Source organism: Plasmodium sp. gorilla clade G2, assembly GCF_900097015.1.
Source record: "Plasmodium sp. gorilla clade G2 genome assembly, chromosome: 11".
NCBI lineage: Eukaryota > Apicomplexa > Aconoidasida > Haemosporida > Plasmodiidae > Plasmodium > Plasmodium adleri (nom. inval.).
The window spans coordinates 255,001-278,549 of NC_041703.1; the positions used below are offsets into that span (position 1 = coordinate 255,001).

The 23,549-nt window shown below is 18.0% G+C and overlaps 5 protein-coding genes across 5 annotated transcripts; 4 read left to right on the plus strand and 1 right to left on the minus strand.

The window, feature by feature from the left end:
• Nucleotides 1–5,038: 5,038 nt before the first annotated feature.
• PADL01_1106100 (mechanosensitive ion channel protein) lies at nt 5,039–10,582 on the minus strand (the record flags this gene model as incomplete). The annotated part of the gene is made up of 1 exon (XM_028682516.1): nt 5,039–10,582. The coding sequence occupies one exon, from the start codon at nt 10,580–10,582 to the stop codon at nt 5,039–5,041; it is 5,544 nt and encodes a 1,847-aa protein (XP_028538786.1).
• Nucleotides 10,583–13,459: 2,877 nt separating this feature from the next.
• Nucleotides 13,460–15,103, plus strand: PADL01_1106200 (IWS1-like protein, putative; the record flags this gene model as incomplete). Its single annotated transcript, XM_028682517.1, has 1 exon — nt 13,460–15,103. The coding sequence occupies one exon, from the start codon at nt 13,460–13,462 to the stop codon at nt 15,101–15,103; it is 1,644 nt and encodes a 547-aa protein (XP_028538787.1).
• A 1,674-nt stretch (nt 15,104–16,777) lies between these two features.
• PADL01_1106300 (conserved Plasmodium protein, unknown function) lies at nt 16,778–20,434 on the plus strand (the record flags this gene model as incomplete). The annotated part of the gene is made up of 3 exons (XM_028682518.1): nt 16,778–20,040; nt 20,136–20,163; nt 20,333–20,434. The coding sequence occupies 3 exons, from the start codon at nt 16,778–16,780 to the stop codon at nt 20,432–20,434; spliced, it is 3,393 nt and encodes a 1,130-aa protein (XP_028538788.1).
• Nucleotides 20,435–21,390: 956 nt separating this feature from the next.
• On the plus strand, nt 21,391–21,885 carry PADL01_1106400 (D-tyrosyl-tRNA(Tyr) deacylase; the record flags this gene model as incomplete). The annotated part of the gene is made up of 1 exon (XM_028682519.1): nt 21,391–21,885. One exon carries the CDS (start codon nt 21,391–21,393, stop codon nt 21,883–21,885), a length of 495 nt encoding a protein of 164 aa, XP_028538789.1.
• Nucleotides 21,886–22,349: 464 nt separating this feature from the next.
• PADL01_1106500 (pterin-4a-carbinolamine dehydratase) lies at nt 22,350–22,835 on the plus strand (the record flags this gene model as incomplete). The annotated part of the gene is made up of 2 exons (XM_028682520.1): nt 22,350–22,466; nt 22,617–22,835. 2 exons carry the CDS (start codon nt 22,350–22,352, stop codon nt 22,833–22,835), a joined length of 336 nt encoding a protein of 111 aa, XP_028538790.1.
• Between the last annotated feature and the right edge of the window lie 714 nt (nt 22,836–23,549).

A 23,549-nucleotide genomic window follows, 5' to 3' on the forward strand; every position in this document is an offset into this window, starting at 1 on the left:
ATATAATATATATGTTTTATATTAACATTTATATAAAAAAGGGAAATAAAAACATTTTATAGAAAATAAATATGATAAATATAAAAGTTATATAAATAAATAAAATATTGTAATATATATAAATATAATATATGATAAAATGAATATATGTAAAATATTTCGTTATTTATTTATTTTTTTTATTTATTTTTTTTTTTATTTTTTTTTTTATTTTTTTTTATTTTATTTTTATTTTTTTTCCTTATTTTGTAAAAAAAAAAAATAATTTAATAAATAAACACATAAATGTTTATATATATATATATATAACAAAATATATAAAATCAACTTCAAATATACATATTAAATTCATGTCACATTATCAAAATGACTTGTAAAGATATGAAAAATTAATATATTCATAATACATAGGAAAAATATGTAGCATATAAAAATCCAACTATTATATTCACTTTAGCTATTTATGAAAAATTGTGGAAAAAAAAAAAAAAATTATACATATAATAATAAAATATATACGTAAATATAAAAATATAACAAAATTTAGTGATATATATATATATTTATTTATCATGAAACACAATAACATACCATAAAAATATTAAAAAAGATAAAAATACGTATGTAAAAATAAAAATTTTATTTTTTCCATTTATAAATATTCATATGTGTTTTTCTTTTTCTTTTTCTTTTTGTTGGAGTAATCATACATAACATACATATTACATAAATGTATAAATAATAATATTTAGAATGTTCAAATAAAATATATATATTTTGATAAAATAAATATTTCAAAATTTAAAAAAAAAAAAAAAAAAAAAAAAAATCAACATAATAAAATTATTTCAACATATGCATGTTTCCGCTGCTTGTGGAGAAATATTTTTTTGTTTATAAAAAAAGTATGATGTGTTATAAATATATTATATCATGAACACATATAAAATATGTTATATAAAATGGAATAAAAAAAATAAATTAAAATAAAAATAAAATAAAAATAAAAAAATGTTATTTTATATATACATACATATATTTCCATTCATGCTATGAAATATTTATGCTCATATACTTTTCTACAACAGAATCTTTTAATGTAACAAAATTTCAATTTTTCTTTTTTTCCTATATATAATTAATATTTTCTTTTTGTAATTGTTTTTTTTTCTGTTTTTTATAAAAAAATAAAATATTTATAAAACAAATGAAATATTTATAAAAAAAATATAAAATATTTATAAAAAAAAAAGATTCTTTATTTTTAGTGTGCATGTATAATAATCATGTACTAATATCACGTATGTATATTTTTTTATAAATAATAATAAATTAGAAAACAAAAATATATATATATATATTATGTATACATATAATATACGAATAAATTTCGCATGCAGCATATATATCAATGTGTGATTTCATGCACCATAAAAACATGATATTTTTGAGTATATATATATTTTTAGCATGTAATAAAAATATATATACATATACAAATATATAAATATGTACATATAAATATATCTATATGTATATATTTATTAACAAGTATATGTGCGTTGTATTAACATGTATATATATATATATATGTATATATATATATGCTTCAAAATAAAGAGTATTCACAAAATCAACTGATTTATATATATGTGAACATGAAATTTATATTGATAATTTAATGTATACATATATATATGAATGTATATTCTTTATATATTTATATATATATTTATATATTTTTTATTATAACTAACTTTTTTGAACAACGTGCACGTATTCATAAAAAAAAAAAAAAAAAAAAAAAAATATTTTTGTTTTTACATGAACAGTTCAGGTAAAAAAAAAAAAAAAATTTTAATTATAAATCATAAAAGCTTATGGTTGTATTATAATTATTGTTGTTTTTAGTTGCACAATTTTCACGTTGTATGTTAATATTTCATCAGAATATGCATAAAAGAATAAAGAAGAACTGCATAAAATGAATAAACAAATTCATATGTTATAAAAAGTACGTACATAACTACATAAATGTAATAATAAATTAATATAAGTGTTAAATAAATATATATTATATATATATATATATATATATATATATACATACATACATACATATATAAAACGTTTGACGTTCTTTAGCTCAACACACAGCTATTTCTTTATGTTCACAAATATGGTATGCTTATATATATATGTGATACTACAAAAATTTATATGCACACGTATTGAAACATTAGAATATATAAATATATATATAATATGGTGAACAGTTTTTTTTTGTTATTGTTATCGTTACTTTACACGCAAATAGAATAAATCATAAAAAAATTGAAACATAATTTATATATATGTGCATGTATATAATACGATGTTGATATAATACAAGTTATAAAATTGTTTTATAATCTAATTAAACAAAAATTAAAAACATAATTATGTAGAAACAGCTAAAACTATAGACATATATATATATATTATGTTATTTTAATCTCATGAATATACAATACGAATTGCATAACTTATCTTTTATAAAGAAAATATATAATGCTTTATAAATTAATATATTTTTATATTCATAAATGTATTTCCATAAAGAACTTATATTCATCTACATATATATAACATTACATCTATCTATAAATATATATATATATATATATATATTATAAGGTTAAACAATTCAAAACAGGTATTTTCTTTTCATATTTTATAATATAAATATTTACCAATTCTTTACATACTAACAACACTGGGAAAAATAAATTATATAATCATTTCCATTTTATTTTATAATTTATAAAAATCTATAAACACTATTACAAAAAAAAATATAAAAAAACACAAAAAAAAAAAAATTAAAAAATTTACATATATTATTGTAAAGATAAATTTTGTCTGTAGTAATAAAATATTTATTATAAAAAAATTTACATGTATATCAATAAAGTTTTATACAAACATATAATATACCATACATAAAATATATATATATATAAAAATATAAAAATTAAATATGTAAATAATCAAAATGATGGTAAATATAAATATAAATATAAATATATATATATATATATATATATATATGTACATTTATATTTTACATTATTTCTTTAAAAATAATGATTTCCTTTCTAATTTAAATTCATTCTTCAATTATATTACAAAAAAATGTCATTAATAAAAAAAAAAAATAGTAATGTAATCTAAAATAGTTCTAAATGTTTTATAAAATATATTCATCTATATCCATATCTTTTATTATTATTATTATTTATTTTTTTAATATTTTTTAAAAAATATTGGTGTAAAAATAATAACAATATATATAAAAATTAATATATTTAAAAAAAAAAAAATCTATATCATTCTATCTAAATCTTTGAATATTAAATCTAAATATTATTTTGAAGAGGAAATATAAAAATATATATATACACATATATATAATACATCTATATATTATAAATATATATAATATATATATATATAAATATATGAACAAATTTAAAAACAAATAATAATAATAATAATAATAATAATAATAATATAAATAAAAATGTATATTTTTACTTTTTATTCATATTTATATTTTTTTTCACATTTTATATTTTTTGTTGTCGTAAATATGTTATAAATATCATAGAATGTTGTTTTTTTTTTTTTTTTTTTTTTTTTTTTAATTTTATGTTTTTTCTTTATTTTATGTGTGTGCATATATGTTCAACGGTATCCCGGATATTCATTTTTGTGTGTGAAAAAAAATAAATTCAACATATACTCACATATAAATATATATATATATATATATATATATATATATATATATATATATTATTTATATTATTTTAAAAAATATGTACACGATATTTTTATAAATTTTTCATTATTCAATGATAACAAAAAAAAAATATATTATTAAAAATAATAATTATTTTTACTCATTTTTTTTTTTTTGGTCATATGAATTATTAATTACTACATAGTATTATTCTATAGAAGTACAGTATATTATTTTTTTATATATGTTCAATATATAAATGTGAAAAACAAAAAAAATGACATGTATACTTTTTTTTTTGTGTGTGCAACATTAACATTCTTCTACATGTTTCAATGTATGTTACAAAAAAAAAAAATATACTATATATAAATATATATATATATATATATATTTATATATATATATTTTTCTCTTTTTATATATAATAATAACCGATAAAAAAAAAAATAATAAAAAGAAAGAAAAAAAAATTCTACATTATTACCAAAATATTATTATTATTTACCTAGTGGTACATAGTTTTTATATTATATAAAAATTATAGATTTAGTATTAATTAAAAAAACAACAAAAAAAAAAAAATAATAAAATAAAATATAAAATTTTAATATTAATTATATAAAATATTTTTAGTGAATATATCCTATAATTTTATTACTTTTTTTGTGTATATTTTTTTTTTGGAGGTGTACTCACATAATAACTAGATTAAGTTTATATTAATAAAGTGATATATATAAAATAAAAAAATAAAAATAATTTATAGATATATCGAAGAGGAATATATAAATATATCATATATATATATACAAACATTTTGGATATAAATATGTTTGACACTTTATTTTTTTAAAAGTTTTAATTTCAATAAAAATAAAAATTAAAAAAAAAAAAAAAAAAAAATAGAAGAAAAGTAGGATTAAACAAATATAACAAACAAAAATAAAAATATATATATATATATTTGATATTATCTGATGAAGAAAATAAATAAATAAATAAATAGGTCAGACATAAATATATTTAAGTATATTTAAATATATATATATTTCTCCTTTTTGTTTTAACAATGAACGAATAAATAATTATGAATGTTAAAATAAAGATTTAAACGTAAGACAGGATATACAAATAAATTAAAATAAATTTAAAATGATCCATTAAAAAGAAATAATAATAAAATTAAAAATATATATATATATATATATAAATATATATATTTTTATATATTTATTTATTTATTCATTTACATTATGCCCTTTTCATCTTTCTTCTTTTTAATAAAACGTTTTTCTTTTTATCATGGAGATATGTAAAATGTTTAACGCATTCATAACTATCATATCCTGAAGAACTATCATATGAGAAATAATTTTTATCATCACAATTATTGTTACATATATTTTTTAATTCATACATATTTTCAAATATATTTTGTGCTCCTTTATTTTTGTGTTGTGTATATATATCATCATTATAAGTGTGTGTAGGATTAAAATGATCACATGTTTTAATCTTCATATTATTTATATGATTAGCCTCATCGACATTTGAAATATTTTGTAAATAGTTATATTGAATTACCTTTTCATTGTCATACAAATAAGAACTATCATAATTTTTTAATTTCATGTTTTTATAGTCATATAATATATTGTTAGTCCTATAATTATTATTATTGTATATATATTCATTATTGTTAATATAAGGTATATTATTATACACCTTATGGTCTTCATTTAATGTCTTATCACAATATACATCAAGGTAATTATTCTTTGAGCTTATGGACTCGATTTTATTTTGTAATGTATTCATCAAAATGTTTTCCTTATTGTTATTTGGATTTATATTTGTAGTAAAATCATGTCTTCCTTTCTTTTTTTTACTATGCATAAAATAATCATTATGATTATAACAATAATTATGATTATTACCATCAATATGATTATTACAATCATTATGATTATTACAATCATTATGATTATCACAATAATTATGATTATCACAATCATTATAATTATTATCATCGTTATTTTTTTGTAGATACGATTCATACATATACCCACTCTTATATCCACTGTTGTATCCTTTTCTATTTTCTTTAAATATGTCCATATTATTACCATTACAACTAGTTACACTCTCATAACCATTATATAACAATCTGACGTTGTTTTTTCTTAAACATTCATCGGTCTTATCAACATTTTTATTATTCATCATATGAGGTGGGTGTTCATCATGTTGCTTATCAAATTGAAGAGACGAATTGTCAAATTCTCTTTTATGTTTTGCTGTTTCTATAAATAAGTTATTTCTTGCTTCTTTTGGGGGGCTAGTATATTGTAGTGGTTTATTTCTATTATATCTAAGATGATGAGTAGGATAATTATTATTTCCATGAGGTGGATAATTAATCTTAGCTTGTTGTGTATTCATATTATGGTTTATACTACGATTCATATTATAATTAGATTGTATATTAGTAGTATTCATATTATTATTATTGTAACCATCTGCTATATTAAGAGGAGCTGTGAAACCAATTTTTTGAGTAGGTAATCTATATGATATACTTAGAATTCGTAATTGTAATATAATAAAATCATATATATCTGTTCTTAATTCAAAAACTTTTCTCCAATTACCCCAGCCTTCAACACATTTAATCCAAAAACTTATTTCATAAAAATGTCCTGGTTGTAAAGAATATCCAAAATATAAATTTTTAGTCTTACAAAAATCACTAGGTCTACTATCTACTAAATATTGTAAACTTTTTCTTAATTCTTTAAGTGCAACTAATGGTGTATTAATATCAACCTTAAATGATATATCGATGTATGCATTTTTTGATCTACTTTCATTATATATTTTAACATTACTTAATTTTGAATTTTCATATATTACTATTTTTCCAGTTGTTGTTTCAAATTCAGTTGTATATGTTTTTATCTTTTTTATATACATAGCCTCACCACCATCTAATCTTATTCTATCTCCTATATTGTATGGATTTGAAAATGCTATAAATATTACAGATGTTATAAAATTTGTATACATATAACTTAAAATAACAGTTATTGCTGTTATAAATGCTGCTCCTGTTACGATAATTGTATCTGCAGATACTCCAAACATAAATAATAAAACAACTGATGCTAGAAATGATAATAATATAGACATTAGTCTTCTTACTAATTTTAAAATACTCTCTTGACCTTTTAAACTTTTTATAAATTTTTTTCTACATGATATAGCTCTTTTTATTGCATTTCGAAACATAATAATATCAATTTTTCCATGTCCAGATAAATCAAATTCTTTCATAAATTCTTCTGTTTCTTCAGGTTTTAAAAATACTTCTATCATATCTTTTGTTATATATTCATTACCACTTAATGTTAATTGTATAGGACTTTTTACATTCATTATAAAAGGATCCTCCAAATCTAAAGAAATATCCTTCCGAATCTTATTTAATCTTTCTTCTTTTTTATATCGTCTACAAAATAAACATCTAAATATATTCTTACAACATTTAAAACTATCCTTATTATATTCTCCATATTTTTTTATATTTATAGCATCACTTCTTTCTAATATATTTAGTTCTTCGTTAATTAAATGTGAATGATAATAATATGTATTATTCTTATTTAAAGACCATTTATTTTTTATATTCTTACTACATTTATTAATTTCATATGTATGTTTTTCCTTCCCACTAGATTTTAATTTCCTGCTATTTTTTTCTTTCTTTTTTTTATAAAATGGAATATGATATTCTACATTTTCATTATTCTTCACATCATCTTCATTACATGAGTGTTTATTATTATTAATATTTGAAATATTAGGATCTATGCATTCTTCCTTTCTTTTAAAAAAAAAACCTCCCAATAAAGGAATATCATTGAACTGCAATTTGTGTTTTTTATAATCTATATGTTGTAAATTATCATATTCTATATTACTATTACTATTATTACTACTACTATTAAAATTACTATTATTAATATACCACATTTTGTTCTTACCATTTTGTATTATCTCATTATTTTTTTCTATGTCTATACATTTATCTTCATCCTTTTCAAATCTTTTTATTTCCATTTGATGAATAGATTCATTTGTATATTTTTTTTTCAAAACATCATCAATATTAAAATCTTTTACATCAACTGAAATGCTATTATAATTTTCTAGTTCATTACTAAATTCATTTTTATGATTCTCTTTGACATTGTATTCTAATGTATGGTTTATTTCATCCCCACAAATAATATTACTATTAATATTATTATTGTTGTGGTTCATTTTATTGTGTTTATATTCCTTTTCACATGTTTCATTAATATCTTTTTTATTTTCTATAGTTGACAAAGAAGGTGTTATTAATATATTAAACTTTGTATTATTCATATTTGAATTTGTCATATCATAAAAATGAGACCCATCTTTTATATCTTTATCAACATTTATATTATGTATATGAGTATCCACATTAGATATTTCATTTGGATATATATTTATATTTTTTATTTTTTTGTCAAAATCATTCACTATATTTTCATTTTTTGTAGATATAATATCATAATTGTTTTTTTCTTTTTCATTTAATTCATCATCTTCTATTATATTCATAGTAGTCTCACATATATCATTTGTTATATATTCCTTTTTAATTGTATTACCGTTTTCTTCTTTATTATTATGTAAAATATTTTCTATGTAATTATTAGTTAGTTTTATATTGTTTGCATTATAATTTCCTGTGTGGTCCGTTTCTATATTATTCATTTTATCTTTTTTATTTTTATTTATATTTTTATTTATATTTTTATTTATATTTTTATTATTATTATTTTTTTTTTTTTGTTCATTTTGTTGTTCAATATTTTTATCATTTTCCTTCATTTCTTGGGACGCCTCTCCTATATGGTTCACGTTTATATCTTCACTTGTAATATTTTTTTTTTTCCCTTTAGCTGTTTGTTTGGATTTATTTTTTGATGGATCTCTTTTTTTATTTTTTTTCACATCTTCATTTAACTTAATAGAATCTATGTTTTGTATTTTGTTTTCATATATTAAATTTTTTGATTCTTTATTCTGGTCGATTAAATTGTCATCCTTTGATCCATCTCCTTTGGCATCATATGTATCTACATCATGAAAAATATTTTCTAGATTAATTTTTTTTTGCTTATCATCATTATCATCATCAGATGAATTATTAGTATAAAATTTTTTTTTTTTCTTTTTGAATTTGTCATGTTGAATTAGTTTATTTAGATTTGTTTTAGAAGGATAAGTTTTTTTGTTTTTTAAAAGAAATGAATTTTTTTCATTTGTATTAATATTGAGAATATTACTATTTTGTATAAGACCATCCATAGACATATTATTATTATTATTATTATTAATATTATTATTAATATTATTCATGTTGTTGTTATTTATGGGTGTTGTGGTAAATGCATAGGTATCATTTTTTTCTTGATAATATATTTTCAAGGACATAATAATTTGTCTAAAAAATATATCACTTGCATTTCTTATGGAATTTTTATTTGTTAGGGCTATACTATTATTTAATAAAAACAATAATGGTGGTGTATTAACAACATAGTGACAAGCTAGCCAATTTTTTAGAGAAGAACTTTCTGATTTTATAATATTCTTTGCTTCAAAAACAGGTGGTAATAATAATTTCATAGTATTTTTTTTATTTCTATTTATGGTTATTTTACAACAAGTACAATTACGAGGCAAGTTTTTAAATAATAATAATTCAGCTGTATTTTGTATATACTTCCTACTAATATCATCAGTTTCAATTTGTTTCATAATACGTTCATCCTGATACAGTTCATATCCAAATAATGTTCTTATATTTTCTTGTTTATCAGCTACAAACATAAACCATTCAATATTAAATTTTCGTAATACACCATACTTTCTTAAATATTTACCTAATAAATCATGAGCATTCATTAAAAATCCCAATTCAAAAATAAATGATATAATAGACAAAAATAATAATCTTACAGCAAAAACTATATATAATAATATAGGAAATGTAATCAACCAATGAATATTTTTTAAAAACATAAAAGGTGTTTCATCATCCTTATAACCAAATATTCTTAATATATAATAACTATTATTATTTTCATTCAATTCAGATTTTAATATTATATTTGTTCTCCAATATATTATTTGTATAGAAGACCAAAATAAATAAACTAATTCAGGATCAACTGTATTATAAAAAGCTGCACATAAAGCACTAGGTTGTAATAATTTTTCTAATATAAATTTCTGAACTATTGCATGCAATGACATTAATATTGTAAAAGAACCTATATTTATACCTAATATTAAAAAACTACAATACATACTTCCATATATAAATTTACTATTATATTTAGGTTCTGATATAGAATCATGTATATTAGGCTCCGATAATGAACTTAAACTTACACACATAACTACTAAATTCATTATAAAATGAATAAAAAACCATAAACCAGGAGATATATCAGGAAATACTATTGATAATATACGAAGAATAATATCTCCAATGGTCTCACTCTCACCTTCATCATCTTCTTCTTCATCATCTTGTAACAACTGAGGATTATAAGAAGATTTCTCAATATATAAATTTAATGCATTTATTCTATCCTGTTTAGTCATATAAGATCTAGACATATCTATCATCAACGATTGAGGATATTTACACCTTGAAAAAGTTTTTAAGTTCTCATCCTTATCTTCATTCATTTTATTTTATAAATTAAAGCACGGTCTCAAATATATTAATAATAAAAAAAAAAAAAAAAAAAAAAAAAAAAAAAAAATTGTCTCTTTGTTAAATATATGTTATAAAAAAAAAAAAAAAAAACCACACAAGGATTAATATATATATATATTGACATATATACATATATATATTTTTCTCCTTATTTTATTTTATTTTTTTTATTTTGATTTTTCTACTACTTATTTATATTATTATTATATACTTCTTATTCCTTTCTATTGCGCTCAACGCCTTTGTCTCTAGTCAAATGATTTTAAGCCCTTTTTATGACTTTTATAAAATATCAAAAGTTACAAAGAAATATAAAAGCATAGACAAAATGTATTGTACATGATAATTAAAGCAGGAAATGGCAATTTTCATTTTATTTTATCCTTCTCAAAAAATTTAACAAAACATATAAATAAATAAATATACACATATATATATATATATATATATATATAACAAAAATGACATAAATTTAATAGCATTACAAAACACATTTATACAAATAACTATTAAGTTCTTTCACACATTTTTTTTTTTTTTTTTTTTTTTTTTTTTTTTCCCATAGTATTACAATAAAAAAATATATAGAATATTTAAATTGTTATAAATTTTATTCTATATATATTTTTTTTTACATGTATATATGAGTATTAAAAAAAAAAAAAGAAGAAAAAAAAAAACACAATCCTATCTCCTAAAACAAAAGTATATAATAGACAATTCTTTTTCCATAAAAGAAATTAAAGACTTGATAAACCAATTTAACAGTTAATATATGTATATAATTTTTATAAGGTTATATTGTAGAAATGAAATATGAATAACAAGAAAAAAATAAAATATATACAGGACAACAAATAAATATTATATATATATATATGCTGCATAGTTGTACAAAATTACAAGAAATGATATAACAAAACATATATACATATATTGTATATTATTATATTATGTCTATTTATTTTATTTACCCATATTATGACTATTTCAATAAATATTGTAAATGCATTACAAATAAATTTTATCTTATCAATTCGTATAATTATTAACATATATATTTAAATTATTTTTCTACATATATCCAAGAAAATAAAAATAAAATATTCACGTTTGATTTAATTTTTATTACCAACCTAAATCATTTTTTTTTTTTTTTTTTAAATATTTAACATGACTCAAGAAAAAAAAAAAAAAAAAAAAAAAAAAAAAAAAAAAAATATATATATATATATATATATAGTTTAAACTAAATGAATGACAAAGTGAGATTTTTCCTTCTAACCCATTTTCACAACACTATTTTAAAAGAATATTCTAAGACCAATAAGCTTATGTTAATATGTAATTCTTATTTTTAATATTTTTTTTTTTTTTTTTTTTTTTTCTTTTTATTAAAATAAATATGAACATAAATTCATTTCATTAATCTTTAATCATAATGAATACAAATTTATAATATACATTTAATATATAAAAGTAGATAAAATGAGAACATATTTTGTATATAATTATTAGCAACACTATTTCATTCATTTAAATTGGGAAGTAATAAAATATACAGTCTATATATAATTATATAATACAAAGTAAAAACAAAATTACACATTCCAGTTTTTTTTTTTTTTTTTTTTTTGCATAAAATTAAATATAAAATTTTATAAAAAGAACATTATAATATATATATATATATGTAGAACAATACTTTAAATGATTGACAAATTCCCTCTTATTTCAAATAATCATAAAACATATACCTTATTTTATCCTTTTCTCCTTTGATTAAATATTACTAACAATTATACATATTAATCAAACATTAAAAAGAAAAAGAAATAAAAAAAAAAAAGAAAAAAAATATATCTTTCAAATTATATAATTAAATTTGTAAAAAAATATTTTAATATATATTAAAACATCATAAGTTATATATAAAAATATATTATTATATATATGTAGAATAGTCTGTACCATATATTATATATATATATATATATATATATATATTATTTTAAAATACTTTATATATTATATATATATATATATATATATTATTTTAAAATACTTTATATATTATATATATATATATATATATATATATAATAGTTAAATAAAACTAGCGATTTTTTTTTTTTTTTTTTTTCACATATTTTAGCATTAAAAAAAAAAAAAAAAAAAAAAAAAAAACATATTAAAACATAATATATATATATAATATGTTTTTATATATTTATGATAAAATTATGTTATATTTTTTTTTGAAACATTTAAGAGGTATTATTTAAATAATTTATATGGATATATTATATATATATATATATTATATATTTATATAAGAAACTACAAATATATAATTTTCAGGTGTTTTATTTTGTAAATTAATAAATGAATATATTTTATTATTAACATTAATCATATTTGTAATATAATTTGATTTATAGTTCCATATTTAATTTATAATATATATATATATAATATATGTATTTTTTTTTTTTTATGTTACAATTTCTTTATGTGTTTTTTTTTTCTTTCTGTAATTAAACAGCCATATAAAAATATATAAAAAAAAAATTATGACTTGTTCATATGGTTTGATAGAAAATTAAAGAAGAAAAAAATAAAAATAAATAATATATCAGACAGTTATAATATATATATATATATATATATATATATTTACTTATATATTTGATCTATTTAATATATATATTTTTTTAAATATAATGAAATACATATTTAAAAATTATATTTTTTCTTGAAAAAGAGAGAATATTAAAACAACTCATAGTTTTTCATTTTTAATACATAAATAAATATATTTATATATATATATATATATATATATAATGAGTAGCGATTCAAATAAAAATGCCCACGAGTCGTTAGAGAACTCGGGTTTATTCAACGACGAAAATGCATCAGACGGAAACGATGTCGAGAACTTTAAGAAAAAAATGAAAATGATTAAAGTATTAAATGTAAAGAAAAATAAAGAAATAAAGAAAGATGGAAAGGATAAGAAGAAAAGAAAACATCAAAGGATTATCGATGATGAAAATGAAGACGAGGGTGATGCTATTGAGAAAGAAAATGTTCAAGGAGATGATGAAGAGGGTGCGTTTCTTTTTGGTAATGATGATTTGGTTGAAGAGGATGAGGAGAGACATAAGAAGAAAAGGAAAAAAGAAAAGGAAGAAAAAGGTAAACACAAAAAAAAAAAAAAAAGTATAAAGCCAATAATAGAAAATGGTGATACAGATAAGATTCATAGTGATGATAGTAATTATAATGACGATAATAAAAAGAATAATAGTAATAATGATAATAATATTAGTGATGATGATGATGATAATAATAATAGTGAAAGCAGCTATGATAATAGTATGAGCGATCACAGTGATATTAAGAAGAAAACAAAAAAAAAAAAAAAGAAAAAAAAAAGCGAATTTATTGATACCATTGCAGAAGAAGGTGATGAAGATGAAAAAGAAGAAGATGAAGATTATGATGATGAAAATAATATAAATATAGATAAAATGAGTAGCGAAAATAAAAAATCAAAGAATATAAATTTTGATAAATTAGGTTTAGGTGATGATGATGAAGACGAAGATAATTATATGAACGATTTTGGAAATACATCTAATATATCAGAAAAGAAAAAAAAATCTCATTTTGATGAAATATTAGAAAATTTAAAATCTAAAAGAAAAAGAGTTCATAAGATTTCAGAAGATGATGGATTAAATTATTGTGAAAATATATTGAATCAGATGATATTAATGCATGAACAAGATATACAAAATATGAAAGAAAAAAAGCCAGCAACAGCTAAATTAGAAATTATAGATAATGTTTGTAAAATATTAACAAAACCTAAATGGAAACCATTTTTTATGAAATTAAATATATATCATGTATTAGCTTTATGGTTGATGCCAACATCCAAAAACACATTACCCAATTTTACTATAAGAACAAATTTATTGAAAGTAATTCAGCAATTACCAATTACTATTAAATCATTAAGAGGAAGTCAGCTAGGTAAAATAATGACTTATTTACACTCACATAAACATGAAACAGAAGAAAATAAAAAACTCATAAAAAATATAATGCAAAATTGGATGGGTCCAATTATAGGAATTAATACAAACTATAAACAATATTTAAAAGAAAGACAAAAAAGGATATCTGAAAATCCTGAATATCATAAAAAAGTTCTTGAAAAGGCAAAAACATTAATACCTGATTCTATATGTATAGAAAAGGAAGAAGAACAAAATGAAATGAAAAGACATGCAACTATTCCATATAATAGTGAATGCTCATTTCTAATTAATGTTCCCTCTTCTATACCTAGTACTAGTAAAAAAATTATACCAAAAAGTAAAATTAAGAGGTTAACAGATAATATGAAATTATTGAAAAGATGTAAAAAAATGCAAAAGGTTTCGATTGAAGGAAAGGGAGTAGCTGTTGCACCTTAAAAGGATCTATTTTTTATTCTAAGCAAAAAAAAAAAAAAAAAAAAAAAAAAAAAAAAAAAAAAATACATATATATATAATATATATTAACTGTGTATTATATATACACAATTGTATTTTTTTAATTTTTTTTAATTTTTACGTGTGAAAAAATAGTATATATGTATTGTTAATGTTATATTCGCGCTAGCGAGTATTAAATATATTCTTAAGTGTACTCCACATGTTAATTAAACAATTACATAAAATAAATAAATACAAATATATACATATATTATATATATATATATATATATGTGTATATACCCTTAAATTTTTTTACATATGTGTATAATTCCATTTTTATGTCCTTTTTTTTTTTATTGCAATAAAATATATTCGCGAGATAAAGAAAAATGACCATATTAAAAAAACGACAACATAAAAGATAAAATGTTATGTACATATATATATATATATATATATATATATATATTTATTTATTTTATTATATAATATCATGACAAATGTTTATTCATTTTATTTATTTTATTATAATTTTTTTTTTTTTTTTTTTTGTGTGCGTTATTTAATGTAAACTATATTTCCAAAAGAATAAAATATATATATTTATAATTTTTTCCAAGATAAATGTATAAGTAAAAGAATAAATCATTAAAAAAATAATTGTATATATATATTTATATATATTTCATTTAAAAAAAATAAGATTCATTTAAAATATGATAACATTTCAACACTGACCATATCCATTGTGTTAATACATTTTATAATATTTAAAAAATAAAAAATAATACACACACATGGCAACAAAATAAAATAACGTCGTACAACATCATTTCTATATATATAGAATCAATAAATGTATATAAATATAAATATATTAATATATATATAATATGTGTAACTCTTTGTAAAATATTTTTTCAATATTTTATCATCTTCCCTTTAAATTATAAAAAATTGTAAATAAAATTATTTTAGAATAAAAGTCTAGAAGTTTAATAATATATATTGTAGACATTTTTCTTTAATATCATAAGAAGAGAAATAAAAAGGATGTGCAAATTTGTGCATATATATTAGTCTTTACCCAGAAAAAAAAAAAAAAAAAAAAAATTAAAAATAATAAGATATAAGATATAAGGAAAGAAAGAAAGAAAAAAAGACAAACAAATAGATCTTTTAAGAAGTAGACAATCAGAAGAACAAAAATAAATATAAATGTTATTTTTTCCATTTATTTCTGTAATAAATAGAAAAAAAAAAAAAAAAAAAAAGTTTTTCTCAGCTTGTCAACTTTTTTTATTTATATAATATTATATAAAAGGAAGGGATATCCTGGATGATATATTTTTTTTTTTTTTCGTTATGATAATATTGATAAATAAAAAATAGGAAAAAATAATTAAATAATGGATATATTAATTACAAGTAATTTAATACAGTTGGTGATATATGATAAGTTTTAACTTTATATATATATAGATGTTCTTAAAAATATAAATATATATAGTTCATTCATACTTGTCTACATAGATACATACATACTATACATACATATATTTATATATTTATATTTATATATTTATATGAATTCCTTTTGATTTTCATTTTATTTTTTACCTTTTATTGATACATGTTACATTATTTTTAAAACGGTGTGACACCTAAAAATGAATCCAGAGGAAGATATATGCAACAAAAAACGTGGCGTTAAAGACCAAGCTCTGAAACATTTTCTATATCAGAATATTTTAAAGAAAAACTTTATTCTTTTCAATATATTTAAAGGAGGGAAAGATTCGAACAATGAAGATGATATAAGTAATAATAAAAATGATATAGAGGATATGAGTAATATATCTAAAGATATAAATAATAATAATAATATTAATAATGATGATAACATGATTAATAGGGATAGAAATATAAATGATACCTCAAATGATATCAATTATACTAATAATATGATTAATCAAAATAATTTATGTGACATAAGTATATATAATAATAACTGTAATATATATGAAAATAATAAAAATTATTTGTTTGATAAAGATTATTCCAAATTAATTGAAGACAATGACGAGGAAGTATCCTCATTTTATAATGTGCATAATAATAATAATGATGATAATGATGATATTATTTTAAATGATGATATTATTTTAAATGATGATATTATTTTAAATAATGATGATGAGGAATACATTTTATTTTTAAAATATATTTATAATGATTTATTATGTTTTATAGAAAGTAATAAAGATTATCATTTAAATAATTCCAATTATTCTGACATGGAAGATTTAATTATTGATATTTGTGGTACTATATGTCATAAAGCTTTTAATAATATTAAGACAATATTTAACAGCTATGATGATATAAAAAAAAAAAAAAAAAAAAAAAAAAACACACAAAATTTAAATTCTTTAGATAATTGTATGTTAAATGAAGAAAATATATATGATGAAAAATATATAAATAATAAAAATGAAAAGATACAAAATAATATGTATAATCAAAATATATGTGATAATAAATCTAATGTAAATTATTCCTCATATTTTTTTATTCCTCCTTTGGAATTTATTGTATCTCATCTAAATAAATTAAATAAAAAAAAAAATACTTATTCTTATAATGATATTGATGAATTCGTTAAGAATAATGGCTATGATGATAAATATAATTTATTGTCTCAAAAAGAAAAAGGAAATAAAAGTAATGCCTCCGAAGAGATAGAATTCTACCTTTCATGTCTTAACCTTCAACACAAAAAGGAAACAAATGAAATAAAAAATATAAATAAAATGGAAAATGCGAGTAATACATGTATGCAAGATAAATCACATCAAACAAATCATACAAGTGAAAAAACAAGAGACCAGAATATATATACATCCATGCAACACACAAATTTGTTGTCAACTTATAAAGAAGATAAATGTTTTAAAACCAAATATTATACCCTTGAAGAAAAAACTAACATATATAGTGATAAAGATGATATAAGTTATAACTCCTTTAATAAGGATCAGAAATGTTTTGAAAAGAATTATAACAATATATGTAATGAAAAAAATGAAGAAGAACAAACAAAAAAAACTTTATATCAAGTGGATGAAAATAAACATTTTAATTATTTGTTATATAATAATAATAAACACAAAAATAAATATCAAACTGATAATCATAAAGATATTTATGATCATTATGAAAATGTATGTCATTTTAAATCTTCTGTTTTAACTTCACAATCATCTGAGGAAGATTCTTTAAAAAATAAACAAAAAACAAAAAGAGAAATACACAGCGATATATTCTTTTCTTCCTATCCAAATGAAAACAAAGATAATATTAATATAAATATTAATATAAACAACACATATAATAATACATATAATAATATATATAACAATACATATAAAAATCAATATAATAATACATATAATAATAATGATGATGAAGTTGTAATTGAAAGTAGAGTTCAAGATGCTAACCCAAATGTTATTTCAGATTCTATTCAAGATGTAATTCCATATGAAGATCTAAATGATAATTATTGTCGCTTCAAGAAAACTATAGATCAAAATAATTGTGTATATTATAATTTAGATTATGTTTATTATAATAAATCATTTACAACACATAAAAATATTAATATTCCAAAAAAAAAAAAAACTTACAACGAATTTTATTATCTTCATGATGAAGATTGCTTCAAGCATCATACAAATGATGATACTTCCTTTTATAATAACAACAAGAAAACTATATATAATGAGAAATATAATTTGTTAGCAAATGAAGAAAATCAAAAAGGCATTCAATCAATAAAGGATGAATTTTCAGATATTTATTTTTCATGCAATTTGGCAAATGATAAAAAAAGTGTTATAAGAAATGATGAACTGGTTAATACACAAGAAGATAATAAATATAATAAAAATAAAAATATAAATATAAATAATATGGTTAATAAATATGATGACAATAATAATACGAATGAGTGTCATATGTATGATAAACATGATCATATGGAAAGCTTAAAAAATCAAAGAGATACAATTGATGTTGATACAAATGATGATGACACTAATGATCCAGGCATAAGTGATGAGGAAGCTTATTATATGAATAATAGAGGCATAAATATTAGTTATGAATATATAAAGGAAAACAAAAATGACAATATGAGTGATCATAAAGATGATAATGTGAGTGATAATAATTATAATGATGATAATGTGAGTGATCATAAAGATGATAATGTGAGCAATCATAATGATGATAATATGAGTGATAATAATGATGATAATATGAGTGATAATAATGATGATAATGTGAGTGATAATAATTATAATGATGATGACGAAGAAGAGGAAGACAAACACTCATCTAAAATTAACTTTATGAATAATATAAATTCGAAAGATAGTAATGATTATAAAGAAATTATAAATAATGACATATGTAAACTTAATAATGTTAAAGAAGAAGACGAATGCAATATCATAAAAGAAAGTTATGACATTCAAAGTGATGCTGATAATAATAATAATAATATTAATGATGAGCATAAAATGTATAATCGTCATATTTATAAAGATATAAATGATAATGAGGAAGGTTCAAAAAATATACTTAAAATAAATGAAGAAGAATATCAAAAAAAATTACAAAAAATATTAATAAAAAAAAAAACAATATATGAAAATCAAGATCAAAAAAATTTTAAAAGAAATGAAAATCTACATGATGATTATTATTATTTTAAATATTTAAATAATAAGGAAAATACAACTGATCCATATCATTACACAAAAGGTGACAAAAAAACAAATATTCAAGTAACTCCATCTCCCTTCCCTCAATTTCTTAGAGACATACAAATATATAATATTCCACAGAAAAAAATACGATTAAAAAGGTAAATGTAAATATAAACATATATTTCAATAAAAATGTATATATTATAATGGTATTTTCTTTTTCTATTTATTATTTATATTTTTCATTTTATAGAACGAGCATACCTTTGAAGCACGAAGACGTAAAGAAAAAAAAAAAAAAAAAAAAATAAAATATTATAATAAATATGAGCATATTATATATATATATATATATATATATAATAAATAAGCATGTTCATATTTATACTCTTTTATTTTTATTTTATTTCATTATATTTCTCTTTATTCCATTTTATTTTTTTTTTCCAGGATAAAAATAAAGAACAAAAATATATTTATAATAAAACCAAAAAAAAGGACAGGAAGAAAGAAAGAAGTATTTCTGTAGTAAGAGAAAAAAACAACGAATAACAATCAAGGATTATTAAGAATACAGATGGATATATAATAAAATATATTTATAATTTTTTACAGCACATATATATACCTATATTTTTATATTAATTTATTATTATTATTATTATTATTATTATTTTATTTTATATTTTTTTTTTATTTTAAAATAATTAAAAATTTTGTAGCAATATTTTTCAGAATAATATTTTATATATGTATATAAAAAAACAACCACTGATATATTTTGTTTTGGTGTTTTTATATTTTATGCCAAAAAGAAATAAAAAAAAAATAAAATGTGAAATATTGAAATGGTAAACTTTAGAATAATCATTTATATTTTACCATGTAAATAAATATATATATGTTTTAATTGAATATATATTTTAATATTTAATGATTTATTATTTTTATAATTTTTTTTTTTTTTTTTTTATTGTTTCATTTAGATTTTATATTTATAATTAAAAGGATAAATAAATATATTTATATATATATGTAAATATAAAGAAAACAATTTTTTGTTCATTATTTTTATCTAATATGATAATTTTTGATTCTTCTTTAAATAAGTTTTAATTATTTAAATATAAATATATATATATATATATATATTTTTATTTATTTATATATTTTTTTTTTATCTATCAATTACAACAACGCTTAGAATAAATTAAGATTTAATGTATACGTATTTAATATGAAGCATATGCAAAATAAATATCTTTGTTGTATAAAAAAAAAAGAAATATATTAAAAAGGACATTCTGTCAATATATCAACATAAATGTAATATATATATATATATATATTTTTATATGTACGTGTTAAATATATTCATATTTTTAATATATTCCTTTTAATCTTTTATTTTTTTAATTCCAACTTGATATATATATATTATATCTCATATTTGTAGTTACACATCTTTATAATAAACAAAAAAAAAAAAAAAAGAAATATCTTGTAGAATGCGTGCTGTAATACAAAGAGTTAAAGGAGCTATATTAAGTGTAAGAAAAGAAAATGTAGGAGAAAATGAAAAAGAATTAGAAATTTTTAGCGAAATAAAGAATGGATTAATATGTTTTTTAGGTATTCATAAAAATGATACATGGGAAGATGCTTTATATATAATTAGAAAATGCTTAAACTTACGTCTATGGAATAATGATAACAAAACATGGGATAGAAGTGTTAAAGATTTAAATTATGAACTTTTAATTGTCTCACAATTTACTTTATTTGGAAATACAAAAAAAGGAAATAAACCAGATTTCCATTTAGCAAAAGAACCAAAAGAAGCTCTAATTTTTTATAATAAAATTATAGACGAATTTAAAAAGCAATACCATGATGATAAAATTAAAATAGGAAAATTTGGAAACTATATGAATATCAATGTAACAAATGATGGTCCTGTAACTATATATATTGATAGTCATGATATAAACCTAAATAAATAAATGATACAAGTGGATTATTATTTATTTTTTTTTTTTTTTTTTTGTTCATTCGTATTTTTTTAATTCATCAATTAATATTAATTATTCACATAAAATAAAATGAAGCATTTAAAACATGAAACTGATAAACCGACATAAATAAATAAATATATATATATATATATTTATATATATTTTATGTATATTTTATGTATATTTTTAAAATTTTAAAAATATATTTTATCCTCTTATATTATATTAACTTATAATACCTGAATTTTTTTTTTTTTTTTTTTTTTTTTTTTTTTTTTTTTGGCTAGTTGAAAAATAATAAAAAAAAAAAAAAGAGAACTTACATATAATTTTTCATTTGTATAATTTGAATAAATATTTTCTTATATATATATATTTATTTATATGTACATATATTTTTTACATTTTATATTTATGATATAAAAGACAAAAAAAAAAAAAAAAAATAGAAAATGAAATTATTTGATAAAACAAAAATTAATTGTTTAATTCCATCATGGGATTATAAAGTAAAACCAAATTGCTATAATTACATACAGAGAAAAGTCAAATTCCCTACATTTAATGAGGTAATAAATGTATTCACATATATGTTATTATATTATACAAATATATAATATATATATATTATATATATATATATATTCATTTATCTGTTCATATTATGTTGTTGATTTTATTTATTTTCATTTTTATTCCTTCTCTTGATACACTAATAGGCTTGCACCTTCCTAAATAAATTATTTGAAGAAAATAAAAAACTAAATCATCATTGTAAATATATTAGTGAATATAATAAAATTAAAATAAAAACATACACACACACATCGAAAGATGTTACAGAAAAGGATATACAACTAGCTAAAATTATAGATGACATATTAAAATGTCATAATCATCAAATCATTCAAAAAAATCAAAAAAAAAAAAAATTATAGAACTTTCTTATAAATAAACAATTAGATAGATGAAGGAAAGATATTCATGTCGATCATTACAATTAAATAAATAAGAAAATAATCACAAAGAAGAATAAAATATATATTGTTTTATTATTTTTCTATTAGATAATATGGTAATGTGATAAACCAAATAAAACTAACATAAGAAAAGCTTCTATATTTTCTTTAATATATATATATATATTATTCTTGTTTTATAAATAACAAAATTAAAATTATAATTGTATAAAATATTATATATATGTGTATACATTTTGTATTACATATTAAATAATTTTATGTCCACATATTTATTTTTTTAATTGACCATCATATCATATAACCCTTTTTTGAGGTATTTCAAAGAAAAAACTTTGAAAATCAAAAGAGAAAATATATATATATATATATATATGTTATTTTACATATAACAAGTATACATAAATAAATTAAACATTTATAAGAATCATTAAATGATATATATAATATATATATATATTAGCCTGTATTATATACACATGACATATTTTATATGTTTAATTCATAAGAATAGTAAATTCAAAGGGAACCAAGAGATAATATTTATAAGTAATGAAAAACATACATATATGTTTTTTTTTTAATTATATATGTACATATAATATTATCAATTAATATTATCATGTCAAATATTTTAAGGTTTAATAGGTATATATAAAATAACATATATAA